This window comes from Neofelis nebulosa, chromosome 7 (assembly GCF_028018385.1).
Source record: "Neofelis nebulosa isolate mNeoNeb1 chromosome 7, mNeoNeb1.pri, whole genome shotgun sequence".
NCBI lineage: Eukaryota > Metazoa > Chordata > Mammalia > Carnivora > Felidae > Neofelis > Neofelis nebulosa.
Window position 1 is genome coordinate 56,318,265 of NC_080788.1, and position 18,003 is coordinate 56,336,267.

At 36.5% G+C, this 18,003-nt stretch overlaps 2 protein-coding genes across 9 annotated transcripts in view; both read right to left on the reverse strand.

Annotated features, from left to right (window-relative positions):
- The window catches only part of SLC12A1 (solute carrier family 12 member 1), a 105,979-nt gene extending 100,488 nt beyond the window's left edge, over window positions 1–5,491 (reverse strand). For 3 of the 4 annotated variants that reach the window (XM_058737828.1, XM_058737826.1, XM_058737825.1), the window contains exons 1-2: window positions 5,382–5,491; window positions 3,626–4,251 (exon numbers count right to left, since the gene is read on the reverse strand). In XM_058737828.1, coding sequence (XP_058593811.1) covers window positions 3,626–4,045 — 420 coding nt within the window. In that variant the 5' untranslated portion in view covers window positions 4,046–4,251; window positions 5,382–5,491. Of the gene's footprint in view, window positions 1–3,625; window positions 4,252–5,301; window positions 5,350–5,381 lie in introns of those variants that run through there. The other variant, XM_058737827.1, reaches the window with a different exon arrangement.
- Window positions 5,492–8,784: 3,293 nt separating this feature from the next.
- CTXN2 (cortexin 2) lies at window positions 8,785–17,900 on the reverse strand. Of its 5 annotated transcripts, XM_058737832.1 has the most exons (4): window positions 17,573–17,900; window positions 15,904–16,001; window positions 10,201–10,287; window positions 8,785–9,586 (listed from the first exon to the last, which is right to left on the reverse strand). In XM_058737832.1, exon 4 carries the CDS (start codon window positions 9,527–9,529, stop codon window positions 9,284–9,286), a length of 246 nt encoding a protein of 81 aa, XP_058593815.1. In that variant the 5' UTR covers window positions 9,530–9,586; window positions 10,201–10,287; window positions 15,904–16,001; window positions 17,573–17,900; the 3' UTR covers window positions 8,785–9,283. The 5 variants fall into 5 exon arrangements, with proteins under 5 accessions (XP_058593815.1, XP_058593813.1, XP_058593816.1 ...); XM_058737830.1 differs by lacking the exon at window positions 10,201–10,287 and having other exon boundaries at window positions 17,573–17,899; XM_058737833.1 differs by lacking the exons at window positions 10,201–10,287; window positions 17,573–17,900 and adding an exon at window positions 17,470–17,527 and having other exon boundaries at window positions 15,904–15,938.
- Between the last annotated feature and the right edge of the window lie 103 nt (window positions 17,901–18,003).

Sequence of the window (18,003 nt, forward strand, 5' to 3'; positions counted from 1 at the left end):
ACTTGAATTTAAATTAAAAAAAAGTAGAAATGAAAGATAAAACCATGATCACTTAATAAAGTAGTTTAGTAATAAAAAAAAAAAGGTGGCCACATGATTATGCTGGACAGTAAAAGTACAATTATTTTTACAAAGTAAAAATACTGGATTAATCTTTACCAGATATCTAATAATCATTATATTTTTTATATGGAAAGAACTCCAATGTGCACTGTTTAGCGAAAACAGTAGAATGCACAACAATGTGTAAAATGTTTCAATATGTGTTTGAAAAAAATACAGACGGAAAATTAGATAGATGAGATAGAGATACTTATAGATATATATGTATGTTTGTATAGGCATAGAAAATTTCTGGGAGGATTTATAAGAAACTGACAGTAATGATTGTCTTGGAGAGAAAAACTGAAGATCTATATTAGATAAGAGACATTTCAGTATATACTTTGCAGTACTTCTTAAATATTTTATTAGTGTATATTTTGCTTTTTGAGTAAAAATCAGTGAATACAAAAATTGCCATCATCATTATCAACAATGATTTGTTCAGTTTCTACCCATTGTAGAAGGCAACATGCTAGACTTTATATGTATGTAAACTAGTATTCACAAACATCCTACAGTATCAGTTGTAAGTTATGTAGCTTATATAATATTGCAGAGAAGGTAAAGGATGGAGCCATTTTTTCCTGCTTTTAACTAGGGTTTTTTGGAAATCTATAATTCATAGCCATCTGTATAGGCATTTAGCTCTTTACTACAGAGAAAAGAAAAGGATTTTTTCAACTATGGTCTCAAATCATTGGGATTACAAATTTTGTCAATATGTATCATTCCTAGAGTTTCAGTGAAGGTAGAGACTTAAAATAATGTCTTTCAAACCTATTTTTTTATTTCAACTATTACGACAACCTTAACATAATTTTTTTTCTGACTTGGAAGTTATAGCCAGGATTCTGCAAAAAATCCAACTGGTTTCTGTCTAAATGTGTTGTCACTTAATGTAAGTATACAATTCTTTTATGGCTTTTTAAAGCATTATACTCGGGTACAAAAAATATATATCACCGAACTTGTACTATGTCAATTGCTTTCCACTTTTAAATTGTTTGAGTAAATATTATCATTTATAATTTTTTGCATACAAAATTGGTGATGTGTCTGAGTATTATTATATAATATTTGTTCTATTGATCATTTCTAGTTGTGATTTGGGGAACTACCATAAAAATGTCAAGGGCCACAAGGAGGTAACAGCATAGCTCATTATACTATAGGTCTTCATCTTTCATGGGAGGGAGGGTAAGCAGGAGGAAAAAGAATCAAATTCACTAACAAAGAAGAAAGGGATGAATTGACGAAGTCTCAGATTGTTCATGTCTGGTATCAAAGGATAGCACAGAAGTAGATCATATGGAGAGGTGGACTGGGCCCTACAAGTTTAGAGACACTAGTATATAGATTCATGGTTGTATTAGAATTCTGCTCCTAATTTGGCTATGTGGATACTTCTGCGGGATTTAATGATGAAGTGTCTTGATAACTGAGGGTCAAATTCATAAAAAGAGTAACTTATTACTATACTCATTCAGAATGATTATTCAGGGCATTGAGCCTGAACCTAATTTTTAAACTATTTAATTTGCTATTTCTTTGTATCTGAGAAAAAAGAGCTTTACGTCAAAGTTAAGTCTTTGTGTCATTTTCAAAAAAATATGATATCCCAAACAGCTATGAAAACTCAAATGCAGCTATTGCATTTCGACTACGGTTGTTCAGATTGGCTTTTGAACAACCAACCATTCCCAGAGAGTTTTTCTCCCCTTATGTAAAGATTTACATAAGCTGTGGCTTTAGGAATTGTAAATAAGCTATGTTTCTCTCTCTAGAACATTAGTCCAAAGAACAATGTGAGTTCACTCCATTTCCTTATTAATGGAAATAGACTTTTATTTTGTTTTCTTGCAAACTGGGGGACAAATATGAGAATATTTAAATTTTGATGATGCTAATTTTACAAAGGATGAGCTTTAAGACTTATCATGTGGAATGAGGTGGAGTATGGTGGGAGAGAATTTCAGATCTTTTTAAAGAGAACTATGGCTCATTTTACTTCTTCAGAATAAATTGAAATCCCTTTATAATGCCCTAAGTTTCTTTTTCTGTGCTTTTTGAAAACTCCTTGTGCCCTCTTCTCGCAACCAACTTTTCCCTCTTTTCCTTCTCCCCCTTCTCTCTTCTTTCCACTTTCCCACACAAAGCAAAGTGATACCTGGGTCTGATCTCTGGAGCTTCAAATCAACCCCCTTCTCAAAATTTTAATGGGGGCCGCCATTTTTTTCTGACATTGTCACATTGCTAACTTCTTTTGATCAAAGCACCGAATATCCTAGATAAAGTCTAAATCTTCTATCTGTAAAGAAACCAGCCATTCAGCAGACTGTTGCAAATATAGTACATGGGACAAGTAAAGCCTGGCGAGGAGAAAGGATAAGGGTACAGCGTTCAGAGCATGGGCTCCGCTCAGGAAGTCACTCAGCCTCTGGTGGTAGGATGCAGAGTCAGGGACCCCGAGCAGCCAAGGAGAATATATTTTAGAGATGGGTTTCCTTGTGGAAAGAAGAATGAACAGAAACTAAAGGGAAAACTTCACCCTTATTAGCATCTTCCGTGAGAGCAATATTCCTAGACTCCCTAGCGTGGGTAACCATTTGATAAAATCAATGTTGAATGAATGGATATGAAAGGAATTGTTCCAATCAATTTTTTCTTTTATCTCAAAACCTGGGCAAAAGTAAACTACATTTGGATATGTGACAGCTAATTATTCTTTTTAGCAAGTAATTACATCCATAAAGAATGATATTCATTCCAAAATGTGTTCCAGAAGAGCAGGAAGATAAAGTGCATCAATATATTTTAGAGCAAGTTATAGAAGAAGAAATCTATGAAGTTTATCAATGATTTGCTACATGATTAGAAAAAATGCTACCTCCTGCTTCTAGCAGATTTGGGAACCCATTATTGATTTTCATTAAATAATGAAAAGCTTAGCCATTTCTGTACTTAAATTTAATTCAGTTACTTTTATATGCTTAAGAGCATTCAAGAGCCTCAGGCAAAGTTTTGAAGAGGAAGGGATAAAATGCTGAATCTTATAAATCTTGGGTTTCTCTTTAAAGACTATAAAATACCCATGTGCTCTAAAGGCTGACACCACAGTATTAACTACAGTAAGCTCCAGTGATGATTTTTCGTTTTTTTGGGTTTTTTCCCCTCTTACAACTGTTGCAGAGGCATTCATACTAAGGTGAAATTAGCTTAGTATCTGGTTTGGAATGTTTAACCAAGTGTGCACTGAGTACACTATAAGTTTAAAGAAAATATAATGCACTGCCTCACTTTCAGAGCTAATTCTTTAGTTCTCGGTGCTCAGTAAATATTTGTGAAACACTCCGTGTATTGTCTAGTTATTGGGAACGAGGGACAGCTGTGTAAGGAAGGAGGGTGGTTTGGGATAGACTTCTCCACAAGACACTCTGACATTCATAGCATGATTAAAGAGCAGGAGATCACCTGAAGGAATAAAGGGAGGGAGGATACTTGCCTGTGCCCTGAAGCTTACCTTTGCAAGTTGCTCGTGAATCTCAAGCAGGCTGGGTCGGTTGACCTTGGGCCCACTGATGCTACCAGTATTGCGATAGTACTCAATCTTGGGAACAGCATCCACGGTGTTGTGGCCAAAGGTTTGTAGGTAGTATGTGTTTGTGTGAGAATCATAAGCATGAAAACTGGCATCTGTTTTAGCGGTTTCTCCATTTTGGAGGAAATTGTCATAGCACTCCTGATTTCCAGGCCTAAAGCTGATTCTGAATCTGTTCTGGGTTTCATCTCCAAAAGAGGTTTCCTCATAATGTGGAGGATCGGTGTTATTATCCACAGCCGCGCTGCTCTCGTGGCTCTCATTTATGACATTAACTTGAAAGCGATTGCTATTACTGGGCGCTGAATCCAGAAATACATTGGAAGAGTTGTTCAGTGACATCTTCCAAAATGGATTTTTTTTTTTTTGGACTAAGCTGTCTACTTTATGGTTGTTAAAAAAAAAAAAAAATCTATGTATTTCCTCCTCAAAATAAACTTTAATGTGTTTACATTAGGGAGCTCCTGGCCTTTGTTCTAGAAGGACTCAATAAATAGATTCTTGATGTATTGTTTCTCTCCTATACATCCTTTGAATGTTCTTCAAAGCTGCCATTGAAAAAGAAAATTAAACTTGTTTCAAGTAATATAAATACATTTAAGTAGGCATAGGGGTATGAGGGCAGAGTTTTCTGTTACAAAAGATATAATATCTTAAATTCATTCCATTAAAAATTACCTGTCCGGGAACTCTAGTCACCTGAGCAATTAAATCCCATAATAAATAACTAGGGACCTGCTTCAGCGAACAGAATTTTTCAGTGGAGTCATTAAAATATTATCTATGTTTGTAGCATTTGTTTGGACTCAGTGCAGTTGGATTTAATATGATTTTAGAAAAGATATAACTCTACCAGTGAGTACAGTAAGAGATGATGAGAATATTCTCAGTCGGAAACACAGTTCATTGACAGTACTAAATGTTGAAACTGCAAAGTATTTTTTATAGACATGAATTCATACTATCTAATAATGATGATTATATTCCATGATGATTATAAAATTTAAAAATATTTTTTAACTTCTAAAAAATACATGCTTGTTAATTTTTAAAAATAAATCCTGTGAAGAGGATAGCTTTGTAAATTCATGGATCTTTTACTAGCCTCTCATCTGCTCATACATTTATGTTTTGCAAATACTATCATGGAATCTTTAAAAATATATGGGTATTCAGTGTAACGAAATAAATCTCAGTCCTTAATAAAGGTGTACGCTATATTTAGGTAAGATAATCATGCCCTGTTAATTCTCTTTAATGAAATAGTCTCAAATTCATTGAGAAGCTTTTAATTTGAGAGGCAGACTACATAATCACTTCTTTTACCATCCATGATATGAGCCATCTTAGAACATTCTTTAGTGAGATTAATAGTTCTTTATTGATAACCTAAATTTTGGCTTTTTAGAAAAGCAGACAAATGCAAACAAAACCGTGCCTGTCTCCTGAAGTCACTGGGCTATTTCTTTGAATTAAAAAAAATATCTTAACTTCAACTTGCAAAGAACATTTTTGGGGGCGAAACTATAAGTGAGGCTGTTATCTCTTTAGTTTTTATAGACCATCCCATGTCTCTTCATAGTCCTTGACATCCTCACCTTTACTCCGTTCCTCAGAATCTACTTTATGACATAATATTAAGTGTGATTTTTGCCCCATCCAGAAATGTTTAACTTACCATCAGAAGAAGCCTTCTTCTCAGGAAGCTTTATCTGTTTCAACACCACCCAGGCATATATGGGGCATCTAACTTTCACTCCAACACCTTGGGCTTCTTATTGGTTAGAACCTTCCTTGAAAGAGGTGACTGAGCAGTGATTGGCCTGGAATAATACCATGGGCCCTGCCCAGTCATTAGCCCTGAGGAACCTTAAGTACTTCATCAACTAGTAACCAGTAGTAAATCATTAATCCATTTAGACAGAAAGTCACATTAAGTTTCTTTAATTCATAAGGGAAGTTGGATTGCTCAACAGTAATAATCCACCAAAATATAATCAGTGCTTCAGCTGTTTGGGGCTAAATAAATTCAATCCCATTGTCTTCACGATTCCTGGTGGCCTCCTATTATTTAACATGTACAGCAAAATCTAGGCCTCCAGAGATAATTTCTATACTTTGTAACTAGAAAATGGTATTTGAGATTATTTTCTTTTTTATAGTAGATATTAGCTGAATTCTTCTCTGCATGGGAAGTGAGCAGATTGAATGTAGAATCGGTGATTTATTGAAAATATTTCTACCTAGTGGAAAAACTGAAGCAGGAATGAAACCGTGGGTAAGGTTCCCAGTGGCATTGCTAAATGACCTTTTTGTCTCTACCTGGCAAAACATTTATATCAAACCCGTTTTTTTAGTGTTGTTGAGAGACAGGTTTTGCTCAAATCTGTGAGGTGGTGATTATTAAGACAGCACAAACAATTCCTCCACACAGGTCCTGTCACTGGTTTTCAATCAGATTGATTGAATGAATCCACCTTGTGTTTTATAAGAAACTACCCAAGTGATTTCCACCTGCCTGAGCAGCACCGTTGTGGCAAAACACAGTGGTTAGGAGCAAGACTCTGAAGTCAGTATACTCAATTTGCATCCCAGCTGTGCCACTTCCTAGCTGCGTGAGCTTTGGCGAATTACTCAGTCTTTCCAAGCCTTAACTTTCTTATCTGTAAAATGCTATTGTGGATAATAATGTTATCTACCTTGTTGTAAAGTTACTGTGAAGATCAAATGAGTTAATTTGTGTATAGGATTTAGATCAGCACTGGTTTGTACTTAGCACTTGCTTTTACTATGTTGGAAATATTTACAATTGACTGCTGACTTTTACTTAGTCATATCCAAGATTCCAAAGTGAATTGTTAGAGATTGGGATAGGTACTATGCCTATTAAAGTAGGAGGAAAGTTAAGTTGGTGAACAGATGCTGGATTGTAGAAAAGGGTCTGGAGATACCTAAGTAAAACTCCTTAGATGCTCTTAGGTAAATGTCATGCTAACCAGCCAGGCTAATGCCAGAGGCTGTTTCAAAAATAGAGACAGAATTACAACTATGTACCACTAACTCATTCTGCTCTTAAGTACAAGGCATTTATCTGTTCGACAAAAGGTTCTGACTCCCCACACAGAAGGCATGGGAATTACGCCTTTCAGATTCAGATTCATTTCAGATTCATCTGGGTGTTGCTATTATTTAGAACAGCTAAGATGGGGCTGGTACTCAAAATAAGTCCTATTCCCTGGTCCTGGTGGGAAGCTTTGAATTCGCTTGCAGTTACCTCTGCCACCTCTAGTCCCCTTTTCCTTCAACCATTCCCTCAGCTCCATCCCTCTTTCAGGAGCCCACCTATTTATTCCTTAACCTTTTCCTCTGCCAAAGACTGTGCATGCATCTGATAGTGGTCAATTTTGCTTTTTCCTTGCTGTCTGCCTGTCCGACTGCAGTGTTGTGTGAATTAGTTTTAGTTTCGGTCTTACATCACCCAGACATTTTTGTTCTAACCCTTTTATCTTAACCATGAAATGAAAGTCTTCATTCTCTATTAAGGGGATTCAGATGTTCTGGAGCAGATGGGAGATGGTTTGGGGGATATGGATGAAATTACAACATCCATAAGCCAACTTTGAAAGGTAAACTCAATTTAGGCCTTTCAGACATAGGAGTAAGGTAATAGGAGGAAACTGTCTGGAGGTATGCTCCTCTATTTTTTCTCTTGTCTTCTCTCATGGGGCTCTAGGAAAGGGGAAGCTAGAGGATGATATGACTATGACATTGGACTCTCCTAGAAGACTGAGCATTTCATGAAGTTTCCATGATATATCCATACTATGGCCATCCTTCATATTTTTTATATTGTTTCTGGCTCTGAAAATACAGACACTGACCACTCTTTCCCCAACCCCCCCCAAAAGTCTAAGGTGAACAATAGATCATGAATAAATGCTATGGATAAAGACACTTTTGGTTAAAAGAATTTCTGTTTAGTGGGATTGAAAATAATACTATGGTGGAATTGATGAGATATGAAAAGCTTGTGAGTGTTGAAATTTCAGAAATAATGCTCATACTAAATAAATTTTCTTGTGTTTTAGGTTTTAGGGTCTTCTTTTTGAAATAAAAATCTGACTTTGTTATGTTCTAGTCACCAAAATGCAGGGTCTTGTTGGATGTCTTCCCTGGGAGACAAAAGGTGCATCTTGTACTTAGCTACATATCTTAGCAAGTACTTTAAAAACCTGGTTCACAAAGGAAGTGCTTAGTGTCCTGGTATATACAACTTTCAGTGTGTCCAGCTGACTTGGCTCAATGAGTTGTTCTTGGACCAAGCTAATAACTGACTACAAGGTGTCCCAGGCCGACACTCCTATACCTACTGGGGCTCAAAGAGCCTCCTTGAGGTGTGGGCTTGGTTCAGAAGATCAACAGCCAACACAGACGTATTCTAAATCTATTAGGAGACAGAAAGTATCAGGGAATCATATCTGACACAACTGGTTTTGGAGTGATCTGAGCAGTAACCATAGTTCTAAGATATATAGAAATCTTGAGGATAGTGTCTGGGAGCACAGCATGATGTTTACAAATAATGACTCTGACATTAGACTGCCCATATTCAATTCCTAACACAACCACTCTCTAGCTTGATGACCCTGGGAAGTTATGTAATCTCTCTCAGCTTCAGTTCCTCATCTGTGACACTGAGACAATAAAATGGAAATAGTAGTGTTGAACTCAAAGGATTCATAAGGGGATCAAATCACATAGTAAATGGAAAGCACCCAACTTGGTGCAAACTCTTAGTAAATATTAGTCATTCTTTTTTCTGTGTGTTTGGCAGTTCTGTGTTCTCAAGTGGCACAAATAGTTTCGTATTTATTTATCTCCTATTATATTCCTCAATTTGATAACCATAAAGAGTCAAAATTTTGTAGCTGTTAAGAATTTTATAATAATATCCTATCTTTTCATTTATCAAATGAAGAGAATGAAGGTTGATCAAGGAATAATTTACACTAAGCCATTGCTTCTTTAGGTTTGAGAATCCTTATTAGTATTACCAATGAGGATAATAAATGATTGCAAGGTATGTTTCAACAATGTTTTATGGTTTTCATATTGCTTTCACATTCATCTTACATCACTTGGTCCTCTCAACATTCCTGCAAGATATGCAGGATAGGTTTCTTTATCCTTGTTTTTGTAGATATGGAAAGGTTCCTCTTAGACAGCTTTATAGGTCATAAAGCTTCTTGGCTAATTCAACATTAGAATTCAAACCACAGAATTGGGACTCCTAAACTGAAAAAATTTTCATAACATCCTAAATCCTCATTCATCTCAGATCTCTGGGTTTCCCGATACGTTCACAGAGTTCATAGGGCACTAGAATTGAAAGAGACATTAAAAATCCTCTGGTTAGCTTCCTCACTGAAGTCCATAGAGATTCGATGAGTTGGCCAACCATACATGTTTATTGAATTTAGTGGATGAAGTGAGCCTCTTCCAGCATGCTCGAGGAGATTACAGTTGTATCTTCCATGGGTCCCAGTGGCATAACTCTAAAAAACCATAAAGGTGGAACTCTCACGCAAGTGCATATTCAAATGTCCCTTTATCAAATTCTTCAACTTCATCTTCCCATGTAGAGGAAGGCATGCTACTGTACGGGTCTAACAGGATTTTGAAGCATCTAATAATAAGAAGTCCTAAGAAGATACACAAAATCCCAACAAAAGCAAAGCCAGTTTTTTGTTCCAGAGTCAACGAAAAAGCTGATACTTCATTGACGCTCATCTTAGCTGAAGAGTTGCCACAGTAGGTACTACTCATTATTCACTGTCACATCATTATGGCTCTTCAGAATTCCTGCTGGAGTCACCTGTTGGCCTAAATACAAAATAGAACTCAGTTTAGTGTTATTCATATACGGTATTGAGCAGGTAATTGTTTTCTAAAATCTGGCAGTTTTCAAACCCTCTTGACTTAACTCACAAAAGATGTGTGAAAACATCATCAGATATGGATCAGCATCAAATTAGCATTGGAGATGCTATTTCTATTGTAGTAATTACTGAATTGCCTCGGTGGGCAAATGAAACTGTACCTACATGCACTAAATATAAAATCAGATATGAAAGTGAATATTCAAATAATGGACCCTAGAAGTTTGGATTCATTGTGAGATGGTTAAGTCACTACTTCTTTGAACTGAATTGTCATCTAATTTTTACTTTATTTTTGCATGTGTAGATAATACCATAATCATAGTGTGTGAGCTGGTCAAGCTCTCTAAGGTCCATGTTCTAAGGTCTGTCTCCAGTGCCACTTTGTCTGATACAGATTCTGATCCTTTTAAATAGGTATAAAGTCTCTCTTTTCATTCCCTTAGCTTTTAGATGTATGCACTTGTGTTTTCTTCCCCACTACCACTCCGTATGCTAGATGTTAATTTCTTAAAGAGGTAAATTGTGTTTTTAAAATTATTTTAATAAGAGCCGTACCCAACAGAGCATCCTGCAAGTAGCAGACAACAGTAGCTGTGGATCATTAGCCATTGCCCTGCCATCCCCATTAGCTTTCAGAACACCCTAAATGGACATAAAATCCAGGTTAAACAGCATGTTTTCTATAAACATTCAGCTTCACAATGAGCTCCCCAGTTCTCTTCCCAACCAGAAACTTACTCCTAAGCTTGTACTCTACTGAGATTTTAAAACTACAGCAAAATTGTTCAGAAAGTGTATGTTAGGGGCGCCTAGGTGGCTTGGTCGGTTAAGCGTCCGACTTTGGCTCAGGTCATGATCTCACGGTCCGTGAGTACAAGCCCCACGTGGGGCTCTGTGCTGACAGCTCAGAGCCTGGAGCCTGTTTCAGATTCTGTGTCTCCCTCTTTCTCTGCCCCTCCCCTGTCCATGCTCTGTCTCTCTCTGTCTCAAAAATAAATAAACGTTAAAAAAAATTTAGAAAAGAAAGTGTCTGTTGAATTGAACCAAAACAGATTTTCCCACTTGATGTGTTAATTAAGTTAATTAATTAATTAAAATTAAGATGAGTTCATTAGATCAAAGTTTACTAACACACAGCCACCCTTCTTGAGAGGACTGTCATTAAATAGCTTATCATCTAAAAACTGAGAATAATAGATTGCTAGTGTTTGCACTTTTATTGTTGCTTTTTCTAATAATTTTTAAGAATTATTTATGAAAATGACCGACCCTTCAGATTTTTTTTGTATTCAATTTTCAGAAAACCACTGAGACAGAACAGGGATGGGAGGTAAGGAATAAAGAAAGGTAATTAAAAAGAACAAAACTTGTAGCTTTCAAAGTTTTTCACCAATGAATAAACCAGTTAATATTTAATGATATTCTTTTTATTATGGTTTGGATTACAAAACAGCTTTATCTTTGTCTTCAAATCTTAAGTGTCAGGAATATTTAATACATTCTGGGGTATGCTGTTATTTGACTTTTTTAATAAAAGGAAAAATACTGTTTTCAACTTCTCTGTTAAACTTCTTTCCATCAAATCATTTTTTTCTGCCCTAATACATATTGGTATAGACTATACTTTGGTTCTTTTCTTAATTTAGTATCACTTAAGTGGCTCAGAGTGATTTCTCTGATTGACCTCTTGTAAGTACTCTTTATCTTGTAGAAGACATGAGACTGGACTGAATATCTAATGACCTTGGGACTTAACTAGAACTTTTTTCTGAGGAAATTTCTACTTTTATTGCTTTTGTCAGTTAAAGGTCTTTTGCTGAGATACATACATCCTCTGGTTCATTTGTTTAACAAGTAGAGAAACTGAAAAGCAGTATATTTATACATGGAGATGCTGAACCAAATATCTGTCATGTAACAGACTGATTCAGCCAAGTAACTAGTCTGAATTCTTTCTTCACTAGAGCCATGACCTTGCTAGGCTATATCATTTGATAATTTCAGAGAGCATGTGTATAAGAGGAAGCAATGAGCCTGGTTTACTGATGGACACTGTGGTGTGTACAACAGGCTCCCTTCCATGAAGGATTTATGTCCAGCAGCTGGGAGTGTTGCCACCAGATGGTCTTTGGCTGTAGCCCCTTTCAAGGAGAGCTGCCTCATCCAAGGTCACTTCAATTCCTAAGGCAGATCATTTTTTAAATATTTTTAAAAAATATTTTTATTTTATTTTTAAGAGAGAGAAAAAGAAAGAGAGAAAGAGAACATGAGTGGGGGAGGGGCAGAGAGAGAGAGGGAGGTACAGAATCAGAAGCAGGCTCCAAGCTCTGTCAGCATAGAGCCTGATGCAGGGCTCAAACCCATGAACTGTGAGCTCGTGACCTGAGCTGAAGTCGGAGGCTTAACCGACTGGGCCACCCAGGAACCCCAACTGATAAGGCAGACCGTTTCAAATGTCTGATTAACGTGAGAGCAAAAGACCTGATCATCTTGACACAAGGGAGTGCAACTCTAAAAAACCATTCTAGCTCTAGAGTTGTTCATGGAGTAAACCAAGACTGTCACTGGTTCCACGTCACAGCTCGACTTGTGCCGATTCCTGCCTACTTTCTCACTCTTCCACAGGTGTTGAGCCCAAGGGCACTACTTAACAAACATCCTCACACTAAACTCTCAGAATTTGGTTTCTGAGGACCAAATGTAACAATCGGTGGTACAGAAGTGAAAACATCTGGGCAGTTTTCATAATCTGCACTTTTTTTACCGAGTTAATTTTGCCATTATGAAGAAACAGCCTAAACTATGTATAATTATGATATTAGTTAACTTTACATGTTTTTAAAAATCATAATGTAGAAACAGACACAGGGTCATAGCTGATCATTAGAAGAGTTAAGTCAGTTGGCTCTTAATGATTAATCCACTAGACTCTGTTATTCTTATTAAAACCTATCGACTAAAAAATAAATAAATAAATAAAAGCTATTGACTGACCAAACAAACAAACAAAAAGGCATTTACTAGTTGTAGCAATAAAACACTCAATTCATTTGTCAATATTAAATTAAAACACAGTATCTTCCTAGTTAGAGCTATAAAATTATGCTTTTTATCACAATCATCTAACATAGGAGATAATGCTTTGTTCTGAGAGTCTCAAACAATCTGTGAATTGAGCTACTTTACTTTTTAAAGGAAAAACTCCTACTTCTCAAGTACTGGTTACAGTTCCCAGCATATCATAGATATCCAATAAATATTTTAATTGAATCAAAGTAAATTTATTGAAAAATATAATTTTTTAAGAATAAAGTTCTGGGTCCTAAGAATCTAATTGTTGAATATCCAGAAAACATATTAAAAACATTTAACATTTAAATGTCAAAATGAAATGAATAAAAACAACTTTTATTTGATTTCAAAAAAAAATTGGCCTCAAAGATAAGTATCAAAATTCAGCAGCTCATTCAGAGTTCAGTGTTTCTGTTTGTTTTTATCAGGTTGATTAATAAGAACATTCCTGGAAAGATTCACATGATTTGTACTCAAAGTGATTCTAGCCTGTAAGGGAGACGATACATGCACAAACAGGAAAAAAAACGGTATAGGCTTCTACAAACACAATAAAAGGAAAGGAGGAGCAAACTTATATGTAACATACACTGTATACCAAACACTGTTTTACATATGTTATTCTATTTAACCCCCATAATAATCATACAGGGTTAGTAGTATTCAACATATTGATGAAAAAAGAGATTCAAAAATCAACAAATTTAGAGGAAATAGATATTTCACCCATTTAAGGATCAGGAAAGGTTTTTTTGGTAAAAGATTGTATTTGAGATGAGTCTTGAAAAAAGACAGAAGATTTAGATATGCAAGGAAGGAAACAGCATGACAATGAATATGAAGGCAGAAAAGTGCTGAATTTATCCAGAGGAGCAGTTTGTTCAGAGCAATTTGATACAAGCAAAGAGGAATATGGGAAACAAAACATTGAAAAGGTAGGTTGAGCCAAAATGTGAAATCTCCTGACTGTCAGGCTAAGAGTTTGCAATTTATTTGCCTAAGGGCTGACTGGCTTGGTGATGAGACAAAATAAACATAGATTTCAGGGGGGACATCATAGGAAATAAATGTTCCAGGTGAGAAGTAATGAGGGCTTGGACTACAGGGTAGATGAGTGGGAGAGGAAATGGGTTCAAAAGATGTTTATAAAGATATGAGGGATAGTTTTGGCAAATAATGGAAGGTAGTGGGCCATGGAGAGAGGTATCAAAGATGACTCCACTCTTTTAAGCCTGAACAAGTGTAAAGGCAATGTTTTCATCAACCAAAATAAAGAAAATACAAGCAAAGTGTAAATTTAGTAAACAAAGGGTTTAGTTCTGGTCTTAGTGAATTTGTGGTGTTTACATCTGGCACATAATAGACATCAATCAACAGGCAGGTTTTTTTTTTTCTTTTTTAAATTTATTTATTTATTTTGAGTCAGAGAGAGAGAGCATGTGCACACTCGTGGGGGAGGGGCAGAGGGGGGGGAGAGAGAGAGAGAGAGAAGAGAGAGAGAGAGAGAGAGAGAGAGAGAGAGAGAGAGAGAGAGAGAGAGAGAATCCCAAGCAGGCTCTGCACTGTCAGTGCAGATCCACACAAGGGCTCTATCTCAAGAACCCATGAGATCATACCTGAGCCAAAATCAAAAGTCCAATGCTTAACTGACTGAGCCACCCGGGCACCCCTCAATAAACAGTTTTAAATAAATTAATCCAGCTCATTTTGCCCCGCATAAAATCACTGGTGGGGAAAACATCTTAAGGATATTATTGCCAAATAGAGTTTTTGGGAAGAATGCCTCCAGGACACAATTTAATACATAGAAGCATTTACAGATCAAAACTTAAGGAAAGAATTGCTGAGTTTTTCAGGAAAGGGGAGGCCAAGGAAGATGACAGGTGTATTCTAACATTTGAAGAGTTATCCTGGAGGAAGCCAGATCTACTTGTTCTGGATGGATCCAGAAAGCAATTTTGATGTCATCCCATTAAGGTTCTATTTGCAGTTACCAAAAAGGATTGAAAATGAAAGAAGCCTAGCAATGAGCCTCAAAGAATCCCTCTCTTACAAGAAGAAAACAGGATCTGCTAGTAGAGTTGTGTAAGGAATGATCAGAGTTCTAAGTGAATCTGCAGTAGGAAGTTCACTTGGAACAAAGGAAGCTAGAGTTTCTGAAGGTGCTGGTAAACAGTGTTGAATTCTTCAGTGGTGATGGAAACAAGTGCTGAAAAACAGGACCCTGGGTTTGGCATTCAGACTTTTTTCACTGCTTTTAAAGCTTCAGTTGAATGTCCAGGGGGGACAATAATTGAAGAGGGTTTTGGAGTGATGGGTAATGAATAAATGAAGCCCAATGCTAAAAGAAACTTGACAAAAAGGAAGTTTTACTTCCTTTACTTCCACAAAAATTTAAGTGCATAAGTTTAGATCATTAGACTACTTATTTCCAATAATAAGGACAGGATTATATATTCAGCTGTTAAAAGTAGAGCCAAGTAAATACACTTGGGGTTCAAAGAACTAGGAAATTTCCATTTTTAACCAAAAATTGGGTGACAAAGAACAGAGGTTTTATTAAGATCTTAAAAGGAAGAACTTGGACTTTTATATTCATTTGAAAATTCTGCCTTATGCTAAAGATGAAAACCAAATACAAGTCAAGAAAAACAACTAAACGGATAATATTTAAAGCTTGAAAAAAAGCCTGGCCATTGCTATATGCTGTGGACAGACAAGCAAATTAGTAAAAAGTTAAGCAATTGCTTAACAATGTGTTCAGCAAATAGATGCTCTTAGTAATTTAAGCCATATGTGTAGCAACTGAAATACCAGTATTTATAGGCCTAAATTTTTCAAACATTTGCCCAAACTTTCCATTTTACTTGCTCTGTGAAATGAATAACTTATACTTTCAACAGCAGGTAGAAAATTTTTGAGAATATACTGCTAAGTGCAATGAACTTTGTACCTTTCTATTGATATAGAGCATAATTAGATTAAAAAGTATTGTTAGTAACAAAATATTGTTAAAAATAAATAGAAGTCTCCAGTTACAACACTGATTTCTTCATCATTAATAAGATATCCAAAATTACTCAACAATGTGGATAAAAGATACATTTTACTTTCTCTAGTCCATGGAAGAGATGGAAATGCAAAACAAATCAGTATGCTCTGTAAAACAGACATTTTAATGCCTACCTCAGAGGGAAAACATCATCTTAATATCTTGTTTACTGGGAAATAGAAAAATGAGAGACATTCAGACCATGAGGTTACAAAACCATGATAAATAAGCCCTGTTGAGAAAAAAGAAATGAATTTTCAAAAAAAGAGTAGATGTAGAATTATGTGGTAAGAGTCATTTTAAACATCCTACACCATAAAATATGGGTTAAAAGATCAACATTTAGGTCCTTTAGAAATGAGCAATTGAGTTGAAAGTACATCATTTCCTTCATGGCAATTATCAGGAGCTGGGATTTCTAAGTCCTGATGAGTCATAGGATTGGGCCAACAGTATACCAGTAGACCAAAAGGCCAAAATCTCATTCAATGGCTTTGTAGTTAGTAACCAGTAAACAAAGTCTATCTTTGATCAGTCATACAAATCATACCATTGTGAGTAGTCAAGCAAATAGTATTTTTATACCTAATATATATATAGCCCTTCATACATGTAAATGTTGTGTTACTTTTTCTTCTATGAATAAGCTTACTGATTAGAAAGATAAAATTTCACTTTTTAGAAACATATAGTATGCATGCAACAATGTGCAACTGCAGAAACCAATATTGAAGAGTATATGCCCATTAAAAAAAGAACCTCTAGCATTTTCATCAACAGGTTTTTTTCCTTTGGTTTATTTATCTATTAATGATAGTCTAAACAGTTTATCTGAAATAACAACTATTATATTGGAATATGGTGTTCTTGGTGAAAAGTATTTTGATGTTAGTTATCAGATATAGTAATCTTTAATGCTCATAATAATGGATATTCATGATTTCATGGAATGAGAACTATAAGAAATATCAGGCTTAAAGAAATAATGAATCCTCCCATACGCACATAGACACATCCCCCACTCTACATCAAGGTTATTAAATCCTATTCAAAGTAAACAGGGAAAAAGAAACATTGTTCAGTCTGCTTCTGCACAGAGCTAGTTGATCATTAGGAATGGAATGTGTTGGAATCAAAGGAAAACCTTAAATTACAAACCCAGATGTCTTCATCATGATCAAGTGCAAACATTTCAGGCCTTCCCAGCAATCCAAAACCTCAGGATCTGCCAGAATTGCACCCCCCCTCCCCCACCAACCTTTCAGATTTCAACCTTAAGAGAACTTCCCTCTTAAGAGAATCTTCACATAGCTCCCCAAGGACTCTGACATTCAATCTTTTCGAAACACTGGAAATCTGGTCTGAAAAATTTCAAAATGTCTCACTAGAGAAATGTAGACTGTCATTATCATTCTGCCTTGTTTGTCTCCAGTTCTCTTTGGACATGTTAAACTAAAGAAGCATAGCATCAGCAAGCTAACTGCACACACACATTTTTTTAAATTTATTTTTTCTTTTTGGCAGCAGCACCAGCACTAGCAGAAATATCAGGGCTCTATTCTCCTTTAGAATTTGAACTGACCAGACCTGCAGGATCCATTCGTGAGCCCCCCTACCCCCCGCCCCTGCCCCCACCTCATCACCCCCCCCCCCCCCCGCCCTCCCCAGCCTCCTTTCCCACTCCTTAGCTTCATAAATACAAGAGAATGAGGACATGCTTCTCATCTGAACCTGCACTGGAACCCTGTCAGTTAATGCGGAGGGTAGGGGGAGAAAGTTACTTCGCAGGCAGCGATGTCTCACCTTCCATGCTTGTTGCCATGGAGATGAAATCCAGCCAGTAGACTTAAGTGTTGGCAGGTTTGTCTGTGTTCGCTGATCGGTTCGGTTACAATGTAAAAGGCGTGTCCTGGGAACCTGCGTGGAGTCACAGTACCGTGGTTAGCGCTCTCCTGGCCTACGTGTGTAAATGTCTGTATCTGTCGGTGAGAGATAGAGGACGTGGGCGCTCGTGAAGTACGTGTGCGCGCGCGTGTATTTGCAGGAAAATGTGCCTGATTTATTCGTTGTGGCAGAGTGTAAACATTGGCGCGCGCGCGCGTATATGTGAAGGCATCTGACCGTGTGTGTTTGTGAGACCGAGAAGAGTTGGGAAATGAGAAGGGGGAAGGGAATCGGCCACCGCAGCAGCAACAGGCTCTATCTATTCTCAGTTTTGCTAAAAAGAAAAAAAA

What these genes read in the sequence shown, in the direction of transcription:
- CTXN2 (XM_058737832.1), bottom strand. Translation starts at nt 9,529, where the DNA reads ATGAGTAGTACCTACTGTGGCAACTCTTCAGCTAAGATGAGCGTCAAT.